General features: G+C 46.1%; 1 protein-coding gene across 1 annotated transcript; it reads left to right on the top strand.

Annotated features, from left to right (window-relative positions):
* The first annotated feature begins 468 nt into the window (after positions 1–468).
* LOC109906796 (excitatory amino acid transporter 5-like) lies at positions 469–18,007 on the top strand. The gene is made up of 9 exons (XM_031824229.1): positions 469–1,015; positions 2,664–2,743; positions 3,181–3,396; positions 6,186–6,439; positions 6,569–6,668; positions 7,021–7,449; positions 7,615–7,749; positions 8,427–8,541; positions 15,923–18,007. Exons 1-9 carry the CDS (start codon positions 851–853, stop codon positions 16,082–16,084), a joined length of 1,656 nt encoding a protein of 551 aa, XP_031680089.1. The 5' UTR covers positions 469–850; the 3' UTR covers positions 16,085–18,007.
* The last annotated feature ends 449 nt before the right edge of the window (positions 18,008–18,456 follow it).

Genomic DNA, 18,456 nt, shown 5'->3' with positions numbered 1-18,456 from the left:
TGTTAGAATCCATTTTAGGATAAGCCTGTAAAGTGGCAAAATGTGGAAAAAGTCAAGGGGTCTGAATACTTGATTTTCATATCAACTTACCTCACTGTTAATTAGTCATTCAGGACTTTGACAACCGTTATTTTCAGGCGGGGTCAACTTTTTAAGTAATTATTGAAATTAACTCACTTAAGCAGTCCTGATTCTTTCTGAATAAAGTAAGTTCCTAGTCAGTCAGTGGTAATAAGACATAATGGGTTATTAATGGGAGTGAGACCTCAGTGTCAGAGACCGCTACTGACCTAGAACCTGCTAATCCCATGGGCATGTTGTGAGTGTATGTGTGTGTGTGTGTGTGTGTGTGCCTGAGTCTCTAGGAAGCATTATTTTCAAGGGCTTAATCTCCTGTAGGAGACGGAGGTTTACAGAGACTTACTCTGTCCACTTCCACCTCCTCTCTGACAGCCGTTTAGATCAGCTAGTGTTTGACTGACTCTCTGGCTGGATGCACTGACAGCCAGTCCTGCTGCATCGTCAGCTATCCTTCAGTTTCTGCAGTGGCCTGGGATCAGTCCTTAGTGATTTCACTGCCTTGACTCACCACAGATCTTTTACAGCGGGAATCCACTTAAAGCTTTTGGAGTTTCCTTGTGAACCGTCAAGCAGGACTGGAGACATATTTCAAACCAGGACAGGATACTGAACAGGGACCTAAAGGGAATCAGGTGGGACCCACAAGTGACTCGCGACCCTCCGGTTTGGGAATCATTCATTGACTGGACGTAAGGCAGGACCTTGGGCCACCAGGCCTGTCTCTTCTCTCCTCTCTTTCCTTCAGCCTGTGGAGTAACTGGGCCTCAGGATGGAGTGCATAAAGCACATTATAAAGAGCATGGTCTCTGTGAAGGTTTGGGCGTACATCAAGGGCTACTGTAAACGCAACGGGTTGCTAACGCTCTCGGTCATCGCCGTGGTTTCTGGCTGTGTGCTCGGCTTCTCCCTCCGCAGCTTCAACCTCTCCACGCAGGTATGGAGGCGCGCACACACACACACGCACACACACACATTGAGTCATGCAACAAGGTTTTGGTTCTATTGGGCCTAAGGTTTATAGCACTCAGGCATCCTACAGGGAGATGTGATGAGCTTTGGGTCTTAGACGGGGGTAGTATTAACACAGAGGGCTCTGGGTGTTACAAATCCCTTTTGGCCCGACAGTCTAGGGGAGATGGTAATGAGACCCGTAACATAACTCATGCAATTTATAATAGTGACAAAGTAAAAGTGAGAACAAAATAACCACGACAACTGAAATCTACCGTCAAACTCAAGGTTTATTTGTAAACACACGGTAATGGGGGGAGCAGGAAAAGGGGCTGAGCTGGACCCAAGGAAAGAAACAATAAGTATTCAAAAACACCCCTAAGCTAGACTAGCCTACTTTAACAACAGCTAACTAACTAACCAAAAATACAGTGGGTGGTCCGCCCAGTTCTAACTAGGGTATTTAACTAAGTTTACCTAAGTTTACCAAAGTTTACCTACACACAGGATACTTGTATCCGTAACACTGGGTCTTAGACAGGGGTAGTGTTAACACAGAGGGCTTTGGGTCTTAGACGGGGGTAGTGTTAACACAGAGGGCTTTGGGTCTTAGATGGGGGTAGTGTTAACACAGAGGGCTCTGGGTCTTAGACGGGGGTAGTGTTAACACAGAGGGCTCTGGGTCTTAGACGGGGGTAGTGTTAACACAGAGGGCTCTGGGTCTTAGACGGGGGTAGTGTTAACACAGAGGGCTTTGGGTCTTAGACGGGGGTAGTGTTAACACAGAGGGCTCTGGGTCTTAGATGGGGGTAGTGTTAACACAGAGGGCTCTGGGTCTTAGACAGTGTGATAGTGTTAACACAGAGTGCTCTGGATCTTAGACAGAGGGATAGTAAACCACTGAGGGGTTGGTTGAGAGGGCCTTACACTGGGATAGTGCAGACGGAGACTAAAGAGAGAGTGACCAGCAAGACACTTTCACAACGGATAAAACCCTGTCTCACAAAGCTTGTACCATATTGTTGACATGGGAAACTACTCTGACTGCAGATTGATAACTGCTGTATTGAATTCAGAACAGATGCAATGCAACAATGTCAACTGAACCATAACCTGCACATCCCAGTTATACAGTACTGATTCAGCTAGCGACAGTAGAGGCTGGACCATTCAACTGCTCTACCTGGGTCGATAGTAGCCATGGTGATCCAACCCTTGACATCCACTATTTCAGTAGTGGATTAATGGGTCAGCAGCTTCTAATTATCTGACACACTGTTGTAATCTGCATCCGCGCTAACCTCAACCTGTCAACAAATACACAGCATCAAGCATAGCCCAATGGGAAAGCACGTCACCTGAGAATGATTGATTGATTGAACTTTATTAGTCATGTAAAATCCTGTAACACAATGTCAAACCAAAAATATATAACATACCATGCACCAGACCAAGAAGTGGGTTTGACTTAGCTGGCCTGGTACAATGGAACCAACAGAATAGTCCCTAAAGTGCAAACGGTGCACACCTCATGTATTTGAAAGTATTTTACCAACTGTATGTATTTGCCCCAGGTCTGCCATGTACAGCTTGTCCCCTGACCCAGAGTGTTGTGTGTCTCCCCTTTCCAGGCTAAGATCTACTTCTCGTTCCCTGGAGAACTGCTGATGAGGATGTTGAAGATGCTGATCCTGCCTCTCATCACATCCAGGTAACACATCATCACTACTGTCTGTTCCCCATGTCCCTACTGCTCTTCTCCCTGGTCTAAACCACAACCCATGCTACTTCAATAGAACGCTCTATACATTTATAATGGAATAAGACGCTAATCGAATACTCTATGGATTCTAATGGAATACAACACTAAATGAATACTCTAGGAGTTGTAAAGAAAGAGAATGCTATCAGAATGCTGTACGACTCCCGATGAAATAGAACATTCACAGCATTGCATTTCATCAGGATTCGTACAGTATTCTGATAGCATTCTCTTTCTTTACAACTCCTAGAGTATTCATAGCATTCTAACGGAAAAGAGCGCTAAATTAAATAGCTCATTAAATAGAACGCTATCAGAATGTTCTCTGAATTTGAATGGAATACAACAGTCACTGAATGCTCTATGAATCCTAACTCCGTGGCCAGTCTGATGTCGGGGCTGTCAGCCATGGACACTAAGGCCAGCGGGCGGCTGGGGGTGCTAACCATCACTTACTACCTGTGGACCACCTTCATCGCTGTCATCGTCGGCATCATCCTGGTGCTGGTCATCCACCCTGGTACGGGCACAGAGAAGGACGGGCACAGAGCAGGGTCAGGGCCCGTTATGACTTCTGCTGATGCTCTGCTGGACCTCATCAGGTACATATACACGCAAGCAAGCATTTACGCACACACGGACGCACGCATGCAAACACGCACGGACAGACACACAAATGCGCATGAATGTACATACACATGGTGAAGTATCTTGAGCGGCATATTTGAATAGGGTGGCCCACAGACACATTGCCTCTATCAGTAGTTGGCTGTACCAGATTCCAGAGTTTCCTGTCTTTAGTCAGTCTAAGATGTTTAGCACCCACCTTTTCATCCTTAACATCCCTCATGGGAGGAGATTCCAGATTTCCACCAGACTCAGGCAACAGATTCTGACTGCTCTGCTAACACAGACGTTCGAAAGAATCAAATATTTTATATTTGATTCTTCCTGTCGGGGTTTGTGTGGATTAACTCATAAATAAACCAGTCAACCAGTGAACTCAGTGAACTCCAGTTTTCCTCAGCTAAGTATAAACCATAAAGGTTGTGTAGGCCTGGGATTCAACAACAGGCGCTTTGTATACAAGCGCATTGCATTATTGGAGAAATGTTGGTGGATATTGCATTCATGGTAAACGCTGCGGATTCCAGCTCAAGCGTAAATTACCTTTAAAAGTCAAGAGCAATGGGCTTGTCCTTTGACTGAATCCCCAACCTGGTCTCAGAGCATTTCGTATTATTCTGTACGTAAATCCGGGACAGCCCATGTAGTAGGATATGTTACGTTTTGTAATGTATGTATTCATTTGTGGATGTCCATCACCCATTTCGTATGATATGCTACGATTACAATTTGTATTATGTGTTACGAATTTGTAAAAATAATGATATGTTACGAAATTCTAGCAAGGTGGCTAGATGGCTAATTTTAGCTAGCTGGCTAACGTTAGCTAGGCTAGGGGTTAGGGGTTAAGGTTAGGGTTAACTTTAGGAGTTAGGTTAAAAGGTTTACGGTTTATGATTTGGGGAAGGGTTAGCTAAAAGGGTTAAGACCCTGCTGGCTAAATAGCCTCCTAATACTGACTCTTCAAGGAATCAGATCTTTTCTTTTTCTGTTACCAACAGTGTTGTGGTTCTGTGTGGATTGAATCATTTTAAACCAGTAAACCAGTACAGAACCAGTGAAATCCGGTCCACCCCAGTCCCCTTAGTACAGCTAAATACAGCTACCTGGAAGCTTGTATTAAGTAGGGGTCTTTAGGTCGTAAATAGCATTTAAAACAGCAACACCAGTACACGGTCATTTAGCTCACGTGGTTTGAGGGATTTGCACGTTTGGGACTGTTCTATTGGTTATATTGTTCACATTCACTTCTGAAACAAGTCAACCCTCCAGCGGGCCATGGGTTAATAATAGGCATCATTAGGGGAGAGTGGGGTAAGTTGAGCCATTTTTTACATTCAGTATCACTCAGTCAAGGGAAATACATCATTATTTCTAACAAAGATACTGTATCCACATATATTTCAGCATGTATCCCTGGAAAAACATAGCTTTTCCAAAAAAAAAGTGGTTTCTTGGCACAACTTACTCTGGGTGTGGGGGTAAATTAAGCCGCCTGAAATTTCTCTACTGAATGAAAAATGACCACTACCTTTTTAAAACCATGTCTATTTTCCCAACCATGTCTATTTCCCAACCACAATTCCACACAATCACTTTTTGTATTTTGGTCATTTTAAGCATCTTTTAACACAGGCTTAACACCTAATTAACACTGTACTTTTAAAAACTATTTTAACATAGACCAGCCCCTGTTGTTACCTCATATCCCAGCAAAAATGCAAGCATTATGAAACCTCTAACATAATAAATATATTTGACTTGGTGAAAATCTATTTTTTGGAACTAACTTGCTTACTACTTTTTCCATGTGGTTTCTTCCTTCACAGATTCCATAAAATCATGACCTCATCCTAAATATTTGGTCAAATTATATATTTGGGTGGCTCGACTTACCCCTTTGGCTCAAAGTACCCCAGTGACGACTAAGTCTCTATCTTCTCAGAACACACCGTGTCCTAAATGCTTTGCCCAGAACACACTGCACAATGCGTGTCGAGGATCGGCAGTGGCTTAGGCCCCCTGTGTGAAGAATCCTCCAAAGCCCAGAGGATTATGGGTATTTTTAGTGAAAGCTGTGTACGGGCGGGCGGATGTAGGCTGTATGACTGTCAGAGGTGCTTTAGATCATTTGTCACACGTCTGATAGGCTGACTGGCCCTGGTGCAGTGGCCTTAACATGATCCTTTATGAATACAGGCCTCCTAATGATGAGGACTCTTAACCACCAACACAGGCAACCAGCCTGGAGATGTTACCACATAAGTCTTTCTGAGACAGGGGACCTCTTTGCTTCTGGCCGGACCTGGAGAAATTGACGCTGCTCAGGATAAAATTGAGACGATAACAGAAAGCAGATACCCCAACCTTCTGACTCGTTATATGCTCAGTGTGACAGGACAGGGCTACCGGAATACAGGGTCAGCAGAATAGAATAGATAGTCCACCTGAAGGTAGAGATTTCACTTAAAAAATCTGAACAAATCATATATGACAATATAACATCACACATCATATAAACAGTATTATTATCACCCCCATTACTCAGGGAATAACTCCCATCATATAAACAGTATTATTATCACCCCATTACTCAGGGAATAACTCCTATCATATAAACAGTATTATTATCACCCCATTACTCAGGGAATAACTCCCATCATATAAACAGTATTATTATCACCCCATTACTCAGGGAATAACTCCCATCATATCCAATACTGTTGTAGACTTTATGATTTACATGTTATTCTCCCTTTGACAGGAACATGATTCCCTCCAATCTGATAGAGGCAACTTTTCAACAGTACCGTACAGACCTGGTGCCCATAGTGGCCTCCAGTTTGGTGGAGTCCCAGGCCAACTACGTCTACGTGATGCCCGACCACAACAACCCTCAGCTGGGCCACCCGGTCTTCCTGGAGATCACCCCAGCTCCAGACATCAAGTACAAGATCGTCCCTGGCCACAGCTCTGGCATGAACGTACTGGGGATTGTCATCTTCTCTGCTACTATGGGTGAGACACACACACACACACACACACATATAGTATGCATGAATGAACACACACAAATGACACACTGGATACACAAGTACACACACACGCCCTTCCAATCACGCCTGCTCCTGTGTTTTCTCTGTGCAGGCCTGCTCCTGGGGAAGATGGGCGAGAGAGGCGCTCCATTGGTCAATGTGTGTCAGTGTGTCAACGAGTGTGTTATGAAGATCATCAATGCTGCCATGTGGTGAGTTGTTGAGACACACAGCAGTCACCTGTCTGAACTCTCCTTCACATGTAAAGGTCTGGTAATCCTGATCTGGAGGATTGAGAATGGGAGGATTCATTTAGATTGAGATTGGATCTCACCAACACATCTTCCTCCTACCCCCCTCTCCCTTAGTCATTAGCTCAGTATATGCATTTCAGGTGTGGCAGGTCATCAAGGTGAGCCAGGTCAACCCAGAGCTGCTTGAGTTCTTAGGAAGCCCAAAGCTCAGGGGGCATGACAACGCCTGGTGGACAGAGACAGAATCACAAGGGCCCGTTGCTTGCCTCATTTATTTTGAGGTATTTATAATTTATTGATCTTTTTCCAGGTATTTCCCTTTCGGCATTGTGTTCCTGGTAGCAGGGAAGATCCTGGACATGCATGACCCCGCCCACCTGGGAGAGAAGCTGGGGATGTACTTCATCACAGTGTTAGCCGGCCTGTTTGTCCATGGACTCATCCTGCTGCCGCTCTTCTACTTTGTAATCACACGCAAAAACCCCTTCACCTACATCAGAGGCCTGCTACAGGCTCTGGTCATCGCCCTGGCAACCTCCTCCAGTTCTGCCACCCTGCCCATCACCATGAAGTGTCTGTTGGAGAACTGTGGAGTGGACAGACAGATCGCCAGGTTTGTCCTTCCAGTGGGAGCCACCATCAACATGGATGGGACAGCCCTCTACGAGGCCGTGGCAGCCATTTTTATCGCTCAGGTCAACGAGTACGAACTGGACTTTGGTCAGCTGGTCACCATCAGGTCAGGACTGTCTACACAAGAGCTCTCTCTGTTACTCTCTTAGTTACTTTGTGTCACAGCAACCACACATTCGCATGCACGCTTGCACGTGCGCGCACACACACACACACACACACACGCACACACACACACACACACACCCTGACCCTGCTCTTGTCTCTTCAGTATCACAGCAACAGCGGCCAGTATCGGGGCTGCTGGGATTCCGCAGGCGGGCCTGGTTACCATGGTGATCGTCTTGACCTCTGTGGGGCTGCCGCCCGCTGACATCACACTGATCGTGGCCATCGACTGGGTCCTGTAAGTGTCTGAACGTGAGAGTGTTTGTGGACTGGGTCCTGTAAGTGTCTGACCGTGAGAGTGTTTGTGGACTGGGTCCTGTAAGTGTCTGACCGTGAGAGTGTTTGTGGACTGGGTCCTGTAAGTGTCTGACCGTGAGAGTGTTTGTGGACTGGGTCCTGTAAGTGTCTGACCGTGAGAGTGTTTGTGGACTGGGTCCTGTAAGTGTCTGACCGTGAGAGAGTTTGTGGACTGGGTCCTGTAAGTGTCTGACCGTGAGAGTGTTTGTGGACTGGGTCCTGTAAGTGTCTGACCGTGAGAGTGTTTGTGGACTGGGTCCTGTAAGTGTCTGACCGTGAGAGTGTTTGTGGACTGGGTCCTGTAAGTGTCTGACCGTGAGAGTGTTTGTGGACTGGGTCCTGTAAGTGTCTGACCGTGAGAGTGTTTGTGGACTGGGTCCTGTAAGTGTCTGACCGTGAGAGTGTTTGTGGACTGGGTCCTGTAAGTGTCTGACCATGAGAGTGTTTGTGGACTGGGTCCTGTAAGTGTCTGACCGTGAGAGTGGTTGTGGACTGGGTCCTGTAAGTGTCTGACCGTGAGAGTGGTTGTGGACTGAGTCCTGTAAGTGTCTGACCGTGAGAGTGTTTGTGGACTGGGTCCTGTAAGTGTCTGACCGTGAGAGTGTTTGTGTCTGGCAGGGATCGTTTCAGGACCATGATCAATGTGTTGGGAGACGCTCTGGCTGCAGGCATCATGTGTCACCTCTGTAAGAAGGACTTTGAGAGGAGGGAGTCAAACGCTAACTCTGCCCGGGTAACAACTCTATACCAGCTTTACACTGACCCCAGCCCTAACTCCTCTACAATACAACTCTATACTACCTTTACACTGACCCCAGCACTAACCCCTCTACAATACAACTATATACCACCTTTACACTAACCCCAGCACTAACCCCTCTACAATACAACTATATACCACCTTTACACTAACCCCTCTACAATACAACTCTATACCACCTTTACACTAACCCCTCTACAATACAACTATATACTACCTTTACACTGACCTCTCTACAATACAACTATATACCACCTTTACACTGACCCCAGCCCTAAGCCCTCTACAATACAACTATATACCACCTTTACACTGACCTCTCTACAATACAACTATATACCACCTTTACACTAACCCCTCTACAATACAACTATATACCACCTTTACACTGACCTCTCTACAATACAACTATATACCAACTTTACACTGACCCCAGCCCTAACCCCTCTACAATACAACTATATACCACCTTTACACTGACCCCAGCCCTAACCCCTCTACAATTGTCACGTTTCTTCAAAATCGAACCCAGAAGCAGACCAGGACAAGGAGAGTAGGAAGAAGGTGAGTATTTATTTACAAGTGAATGTGAGTAGGTAGATATATCCAGCGCAGCGTGGACCCCATCTTCTGGTTGGCTCTCTCCGCCTGACCATTAGATTGGGGGTGAAATCCAGATGTGAGACTGACTGTAGCTCCAATGGCCAAACAGAAGGACTTCCAGACAGCAGAGGTAAACTGAGGACCACGGTCAGAAACAATGTCACAGGGCAACCCGTGGACCCTGAACACCTCCCTAACCAGGATCTCGGACGTCTCAGTGGCAGAAGGCAGCTTGGAGAGGGGAACAAAGTGGGCAAACTTGCTGAATCTATCCACAATGGTCAGAATAACCGTGTTACCAACAGAAGAGGGCAACCCCGTGACAAAATCCAGGGCCAGATGCGACCAAGGTCGCCGGGGAATAGGTAGGGGGTGAAGAAGCCCAGAGCTGGCCCGATTGGTACTCTTATTCTGCGCACAAACAGGACAAGCGGCAACAAACCTCCGGGTATCTTCTCCCATGGCAGGCCACCAAAATCGTCTGCGCAGTAACGCCATAGTCCGAGCAACACCAGGGTGACAAGCTATCTTGCTGGCGTGGGACCACTGAAGGACAGCAGAACGAACCGACTCAGGCACGAACAACCGACCGGGTGGACCGTTATCGGGCCCGGGCTGTGTCCGAAGAGCCGCCATCACCTCCTCCTCAATCCTCCATGTAACGGCTCCCACGACAACGTTCTGGGGAAGAATCATCTCAGTCTTGGCCCCACTCTCCTCCGTCTTGGAGAACATCCGGGACAGGGCGTCCGCCTTCCCGTTCTTCGACCCAGGTCGGAACGTCAGGGAAAAATTGAAGCGTCCAAAAAACAAAGCCCACCGGGCCTGACGGGAGTTGAGACGTTTAGCCGATTGCACGTAAGCCAGATTCTTGTGGTCAGTCCAGACCACAAACGGTTGCTCCGCTCCCTCCAACCAGTGACGCCACTCCTCCAAGGCGAGCTTCACAGCGAGAAGCTCCCGGTTACCCACATCGTAGTTTCTTTCAGCTGGAGAAAGACGACAAGAGTAGAAGGCGCAGGGATGGAGTTTACCGTCAGTGGAGCTACGCTGGGACAGGATGGCGCCCACCCCCACATCAGACGCATCCACCTCCACAACGAACTGACGGGAAGTGTCAGGTTGAGAGAGAATCGGGGCGTTGGTGAATCGGCTCTTCAAATCTAGAAATGCTCGGTCTGCCTCAGGAGACCAACAGAACTTTCTGGTGCAAGACGCCAGTACAGTTAAAGGGGCGGCCACCCGGCTGTAATCACGGATAAACCTCCGATAAAAATGTGCAAACCCCAGGAATCTCTGGAGCTGCAATCTCGTACCGGGCTGGACCCAATCCCGAACCGCCCGAACCTTCTCTTGGTCCATCTTGATCTCTCCCCTGGAGATAATGTACCCGAGGAAGGACGTCGTGTGGGCGTGAAAATCGCACTTCTCAGCCTTCACGAACAGACGGTTCTCCAATAACCGCTGCAGGACCTGCTTGACATGCTGAACGTGGCTAGAAAGCTCCTTCGAGAAGATGAGGATATCATCCAGGTAAACGAACACAAAAATACCAATCATATCTCTCAGAACGTCATTCACCATACTTTGGAACACAGCAGGAGCGTTGGTCAGTCCAAACGGCATCACCTGGTACTCGAAATGTCCCATCGGAGTATTGAACCCAGTCAACCACTCGTCCTCCTCCTTGATCCGAACCAAATGATAAGCATTACGTAAATCAAGCTTCGTAAAAACCGTAGCACCCTGTAAAGAATCGAAAGCCGAGCTCATCAAGGGCAGGGGATACTTGTTCTTGACCGTAATATCATTCAAACCCCGATAATCAATACACGGTCGAAGAGAGCCATCCTTCTTGCTCACAAAAAAAAATCCTGCTCCCAGAGGTGATGACGAGGGCCGAATGAGACTTGCAGCTAGAGACTCCTTGATGTAGGTCTCCAAGGCCTCACGTTCAGGTCGTGAGATACTGTATAACCGTCCCTTGGGAAAGGCGGCTCCAGGAAACAGATTAATCGCACAGTCATAAGGTCGGTGGGGAGGAAGGGACTGAGCCTTCTGTTTACTGAATACTTCACCCAACTCGTGATATGTTTCTGGAACCAGGGACAAATCAGGAGGAGCAGAGGCACTGACCTGACTGGAAATGGCAGGAGAACAGGCAGTCCTAAGACAGTTAGCATGACAATCAATGCTCCAACTAGTTATCTTACCCGTCACCCAATCAAACGAGGGATTGTGTTCCTTCAGCCAGGGGTAACCAAGAACCAGAGGAACATGGGGCGAGGACAGAATGAAGAAGGAGATAAATTCTGAATGATTCCCCGACAACAACATCTTAACCGGTTCAGTCCTCATAGTGATCCGTGCCAGACTACTGCCGTTCAGAGTGGTTGCTTCAATGGCTTCCGGCAATTGCTCCTTGGAAAGCCCCAGCTGTTCCACCAAGTCGGCATCAATAAAGCTGCCATCGGCACCTGAATCGATAAAAGCGTTCATCTCTAAGCTCTGATCCTTATTCATAAGGGTCGCAGGAAAACGGGGTCTGACAGGATTCTTGAGAGGTTGAAACTGGCTCGCTAAAATTCCTCCCAAAACTAGCGAGCCGGGCAGTTTAACGAGTGCTGTGGACAAGCGGAGATGTAATGTCCTGAGCTACCACAGTAGAGACAGCTGTTGGTCTCACGTCTACGTTGGCGCTCCTCCTTAGTTAGCCCGTGTCTCCCCACTTGCATTGGTTCAGGATCTGGTGGCAAGACCCCTCCACTAATCCCGTGTGGGGAATAACGATCAATATGTTCTGGTTCACTTCCTGAACCGAATGGTAACAGAGTTGCTGATTGATTGGATGGGCCCCACTGCTTCTGCCTCCTTCTCTCTCGGACTCTATTATCTACCCGAATAGATAAAGTGACCAAGCTGTCTAGGTCACTAGGCTCTGGATAAGATATCAGCTCGTCCTTGAGTTGCTCCGACAACCCCTGGTAAAAAGCCGCTTGTAGTGACTCCTCATTCCAACCACTCTCCACAGACAATGTCCTGAACTCGATCATAAAGTCTGCCACACTGCGAGCTCCTTGGCGAAGAGTGAACAAACGTTTAGCTGCGTCCTTACCTCGGACTGGATGGTCAAAAAGCCTTCTCATCTCTCCCGTGAATTCCTGGTATGAAGCCATGCAGGTCTCCTGTCGTTCCCAAACGGCTGAAGCCCATTCCAGAGCTCTTCCACGCAGCAGTTCAATAACAAAGGCTATCCTAGCCTTGTCAGTGGCGTAAGAATGGGGCTGCAGATCAAACATTAACCCCCACTGCATAAGAAACAAACGGCATCTTCCCAAATCCCCTTCATATTTATCAGGCGTCGGTACCTTGGGTTCACGGAAGGAAACCGCATCAGACACGGCAGGTGAGATGGGTGAAACAGGTGGTGAATGAATCGCCAGCAAACTGAGCTGATCCTGGATTTGTGTCAAGCTAGCAGATAAATTCTGGATTGCACCCGCTATCTCCTGTAGCGCCGTCTTGTGTTGTCCCAATATCTTCCCCTGCTGGGTAATGGCATGGCAAACGGAATCCAGGTCCGCTGGGTTCATCCTTGGCCGGATCGTTCTGTCACGTTTCTTCAAAATCGAACCCAGAAGCAGACCAGGACAAGGAGAGTAGGAAGAAGGTGAGTATTTATTTACAAGTGAATGTGAGTAGGTAGATATATCCAGGTGGCGTAGCGGGCAGCGGTGGTGAGTTGATGGGAGTAAATAGGTGGATCCAATGGGGAAGCGGAATCCTCCGACGACCAGGCGGGAATGGGGTAAATGATCCGGGTGAGTAACTGAAGACAGAACAAACGGAGGTAAGTTGAAGGCAAGCAAGACGTACAAAACAACAAAACAAATTCTATCCAACTTGAGGCTGATACTATGGCACAACATACTGTTCATGGCTAACGATCCGGCAGGGAATGGTTGTCAGGTCCGGGCTTATGAAGAGGAGAGATGATGATCAGGACCAGGTGTGCAGATAGCTGATGGGATACAGGTGCGGGTAATCAGAACTCCCAACTGGCTACATTGCCCGGCAACCAGACAGGGTGCGTTCCAGGACACCGGAAAAAACACTCCAGGACAGAACACTGGCAAAAAACAGACTCAGGAAACGGGATTCGTTACAACAATACAACTATATACTACCTTTACACTGACCCCAGCCCTAACCTCTCTACAATACAACTATATACCACCTTTACACTGACCCCAGCCCTAAGCCCTCTACAATACAACTATATACCACCTTTACACTAACCCCTCTACAATACAACTATATACCACCTTTACACTGACCCCAGCCCTAACCCCTCTACAATACAACTATATACCACCTTTACACTAACCCCTCTACAATACAACTCTATACCACCTTTACACTGACCTCTCTACAATACAACTATATACCACCTTTACACTGACCCCAGCCCTAACCCCTCTACAATACAACTCTATACCACCTTTACACTGACCCCAACCCTAAGCCCTCTACAATACAACTATATACCACCTTTACACTAACCCCTCTACAATACAACTATATACCACCTTTACACTGACCTTTCTACAATACAACTATATACCACCTTTACACTGACCCCAGCCCTAACCCCTCTACAATACAACTTCTATACCACCTTTACACTGACCCCAACCCTAAGCCCTCTACAATACAACTATATACCACCTTTACACTAACCCCTCTACAATACAACTCTATACTACCTTTACACTGACCCCAGCACTAACCCCTCTACAATACAACTATATACCACCTTTACACTGACCCCAGCCCTAAGCCCTCTACAATACAACTATATACCACCTTTACACTGACCTCTCTACAATACAACTATATACCACCTTTACACTGACCCCCGCCCTAACCCCTCTACAATACAACTATATACCACCTTTACACTGATCCCAGCACTAACCCCTCTACAATACAACTATATACTACCTTTACACTGACCCCAGCCCTAACCCCTCTACAATACAACTATATACCACCTTTACACTGACCCCAGCCCTAACCCCTCTACAATACAACTATATACTACCTTTACACTAACCCCAACCCTAACCTCTCTACAATACAACTATATACTACCTTTACACTGACCCCAGCCCTAACCTCTCTACAATACAACTATATACCACCTTTACACTGACCCCAGCCCTAAGCCCTCTACAATACAACTATATACCACCTTTACACTAACCCCTCTACAATACAACTCTATACTACCTTTACACTGACCCCAGCCCTAAGCCCTCTACAATACAACTATATACCACCTTTACACTGACCTCTCTACAATACAACTATATACTACCTTTACACTGACCCCAGCCCTAAGCCCTCTACAATACAACTATATACCACCTTTACACTGACCCCAGCCCTAAGCCCTCTACAATACAACTATATACCACCTTTACACTAACCCCTCTACAATACAACTCTATACTACCTTTACACTGACCCCAGCACTAACCCCTCTACAATACAACTATATACCACCTTTACACTGACCCCAGCCCTAAGCCCTCTACAATACAACTATATACCACCTTTACACTGACCTCTCTACAATACAACTATATACCACCTTTACACTGACCCCAGCCCTAACCCCTCTACAATACAACTCTATACCACCTTTACACTGACCCCAACCCTAAGCCCTCTACAATACAACTATATACCACCTTTACACTAACCCCTCTACAATACAACTATATACCACCTTTACACTGACCTCTCTACAATACAACTATATACCACCTTTACACTGACCCCCGCCCTAACCCCTCTACAATACAACTATATGCCACCTTTACACTGACCCCAGCCCTAACCCCTCTACAATACAACTATATACCACCTTTACACTGATCCCAGCACTAACCCCTCTACAATACAACTATATACTACCTTTACACTGACCCCAGCCCTAACCCCTCTACAATACAACTATATACCACCTTTACACTGACCCCAGCCCTAACCCCTCTACAATACAACTATATACTACCTTTACACTAACCCCAACCCTAACCTCTCTACAATACAACTATATACTACCTTTACACTGACCCCACCCCTAACCTCTCTACAATACAACTATATACCACCTTTACACTGACCCCAGCCCTAAGCCCTCTACAATACAACTATATACCACCTTTACACTAACCCCTCTACAATACAACTCTATACTACCTTTACACTGACCCCAGCCCTAAGCCCTCTACAATACAACTATATACCACCTTTACACTGACCTCTCTACAATACAACTATATACTACCTTTACACTGACCCCAGCCCTAAGCCCTCTACAATACAACTATATACTACCTTTACACTAACCCCATTCCTAACCCCTCTACAATACAACTATATACTACCTTTACACTGACCCCAGCCCTAACCCCTCTACAATACAACTATATACCACCTTTACACTGACCCCAGCCCTAAGCCCTCTACAATACAACTATATACTACCTTTACACTGACCCCAGCCCTAACCCCTCTACAATACAACTATATACTACCTTTACACTGACCCCAGCCCTATGCCCTCTACAATACAACTCTATAATACCAGGTTTTAGTGTGTTTGAATCTGCTCTTCGACTAACTGTCTTCTCTCTCTCTCTCTCTCTCTCTCTCTCTGTGTGTTCTGTGTTTTGTGCAGAGGGACACAGTGATCTCCTTCGGTGGCCAGAGTGTCCAGAGTTGTGCCCTGTCCGAAGCTCCTCTCATGGACTATGCCCATCGCTGTGACTATGTCTACGAGGTGGAAGGTGACTGTGTCACAGAGAGATCTGGCCCCACTTACAACCTGTGTCAAGTTTAGGAGAAACCTGTTCCCTGTTACAACCTGTGACCTGTGTTACAAAGAAACCGGTCCCCGGCTGCAACCCGTATCACAGAGAATCTGGTCCCCTTCTACATGCTGTCACAAACAAACCCGTCCCCAGCTACAAACTGTTTGGTCTGAGACACTTTCACTGGACAGACAGCAGGGGGCACTGCCCGCCTTCAACAGAGACATTTCTATTTACATGAATATACATAGTTGTCCTGATATCAATGGCTTTGGACTGGGGAATTACAATGGGACTGGGAAACAACCCTGCACTGAAACAGAGTTTGCACTTTTCTGATGTGCATTTATCAGGAGTTGACTATAATGTATTCATAATGTTCTCTGATGGATCAGTTGGTTGATGATGTGCTCACACCACTAATTGTTGTGCGGTTGATTCCCGCACATGCAGTAAGTCGCTTTGGTAAATGTTCAACTATTTACTGTCTGATGATCACACCTGTGCCATGATGAGGAAGCAGGTTTTCCTCATCGTTTTGTGACTGGCTATCTAGGCTACTGTAACCTACCAGTGACAGGGACTTACTTATACATTAGGTCCACTAGGGTGCATGTTATGTCCGAGTCAGTTTTCCTTCTTTAGCTCAATGCAGATTCCGCTCAGGACACCATTTTGGTGCCACAATGTACTGCAGCACAGAGCACTTTTTAGGCAACCAGGTGGCATTATGGACACCATTTTGGTTCAATGTGCTGCTGACTGTGAAGATAGATGACAAGCACTTTCAGAGTTTTTTGAAACCTTGTTTGGTATCAGAATGGTTATAGATACTTGCATGAAGATGCAATATTTAGGGCAGGAGTATTCAACTCTGACCCTACGAGGTCCAGAGCCAGCTGGTTTTCTGTTCTACCTGCTAATTAATTACACCCATCTGGTGTCCCGGGTCTAAATCAGGCCCTGATTAGAGGGGAACAGTGAAAACATGCAGTGGAACTGACTTCTGAGGTCCAGAGTTGAGTTTGAGGGTTCTAGAGATATAACAGTAGTTTAAAACAAATGTGAGTGTGACTACTGATTATTTAGTCATATTTTTTTTTTTATGGTTTAAACTTAAATGTTGCATTTGGACATTTTTATTTTCCAGTTAGGTTTTGGAGTTGCCTTAAAATGTTCTTAATAACTGGTCACCGTTGCAGAGAATGTTGCAACCACGAAAGTGCTGAAATTGACAGAACTTAATACTGAAAATGTGTTTAAATATAGTCAGTGACTAGGGGTAAATCCTCTCGTCGTTACCTCTGTTAACCTAATTATAACAAACACAGAATGGTTAACTGATATTTCAATGTCTTATTGGTAGATTTACTGTAGATTTCACTGTAATGTACATCTTTGACCACCTAGGATCTAGAAGAAACTTCTCAAAATGTTTTTACATACAAATGAAAATTACTGTGGTGTCCATGCAAGATACTTGTCTTGTACATTGTTATGTTCTAATCCAATTTGAAATGTAATGATTTGAGCATAACTTTTCCCCCCACCTCACAGTACACACAATAAGCCAAAAGGACGATCCTGCTGAGCTTTATAAAGCTTACAGATATTTTATTCAAAGTAATTGTGTGTTAGACAGGTTCTGAACAGGCCTTCCTTCAAAACCAAACAGAGGAAATCAAAATGAATCCATTAACAAAGTCAAAAGGAACACACTCCAACACAAAAAAATGTACAAACATGTAAAACTACATACAAGTCAAATAAATTACGTCTTTGTGCCTCCACTGCTGTTGCCAGGTTCTTCCATCTCTCCCACATAAATTAAGGCTAAAAACAGAGGTTAACCATAATCTATTTACTCCAGTAAACCCACTAGCATTTCAACATAGTAGCACTGAGAAGCTAGCAAAGCAAGAGCTGATTAGTATAACTCAATAGAAAAATATCAAAAGGATGAGAACAAAGAGTCAAGCAAGTGAACCACTCCCCCTCTAGTGGTCGTTTCTGGTTCAGAATAACCACTCCCCCTCTAGTGGTCATTTCTGGTTCAGAATAACCACTCCCCCTCTAGTGGTCATTTCTGGTTCAGAATAACCACTCCCCCTCTAGTGGTCGTTTCTGGTTCAGAATAACCACTCCCCCTCTAGTGGTCGTTTCTGGTTCAGAATAACCACTCCCCCTCTAGTGGTCGTTTCTGGTTCAGAATAACCACTCCCCCTCTAGTGGTCATTTCTGGTTCAGAATAACCACTCCCCCTCTAGTGGTAATTTCTGGTTCAGAACAACCACTCCCCCTCTAGTGGTCATTTCTGGTTCAGAATAACCACTCTCTCCAGCGCTGTTTCTGGTTCAGAATAACCACTCTCTCTTGCGCTGTTTCTGGTTCAGAATAACCA

The sequence above is a fragment of the Oncorhynchus kisutch genome, linkage group LG5 (assembly GCF_002021735.2).
Source record: "Oncorhynchus kisutch isolate 150728-3 linkage group LG5, Okis_V2, whole genome shotgun sequence".
NCBI lineage: Eukaryota > Metazoa > Chordata > Actinopteri > Salmoniformes > Salmonidae > Oncorhynchus > Oncorhynchus kisutch.
This window is presented reverse-complemented; position numbering and strand designations above follow the sequence as displayed.

Bases quoted from the DNA above. Each gene is read 5' to 3' on its own strand.
- LOC109906796 (XM_031824229.1), top strand. From the start codon at position 851: ATGGAGTGCATAAAGCACATTATAAAGAGCATGGTCTCTGTGAAGGTT. The intron at 3,397-6,185 runs GTACATATACAC...TCCCTTTGACAG, and splicing joins GCTCTGCTGGACCTCATCAG to GAACATGATTCCCTCCAATC. The intron at 7,450-7,614 runs GTCAGGACTGTC...TTGTCTCTTCAG, and splicing joins GGTCAGCTGGTCACCATCAG to TATCACAGCAACAGCGGCCA.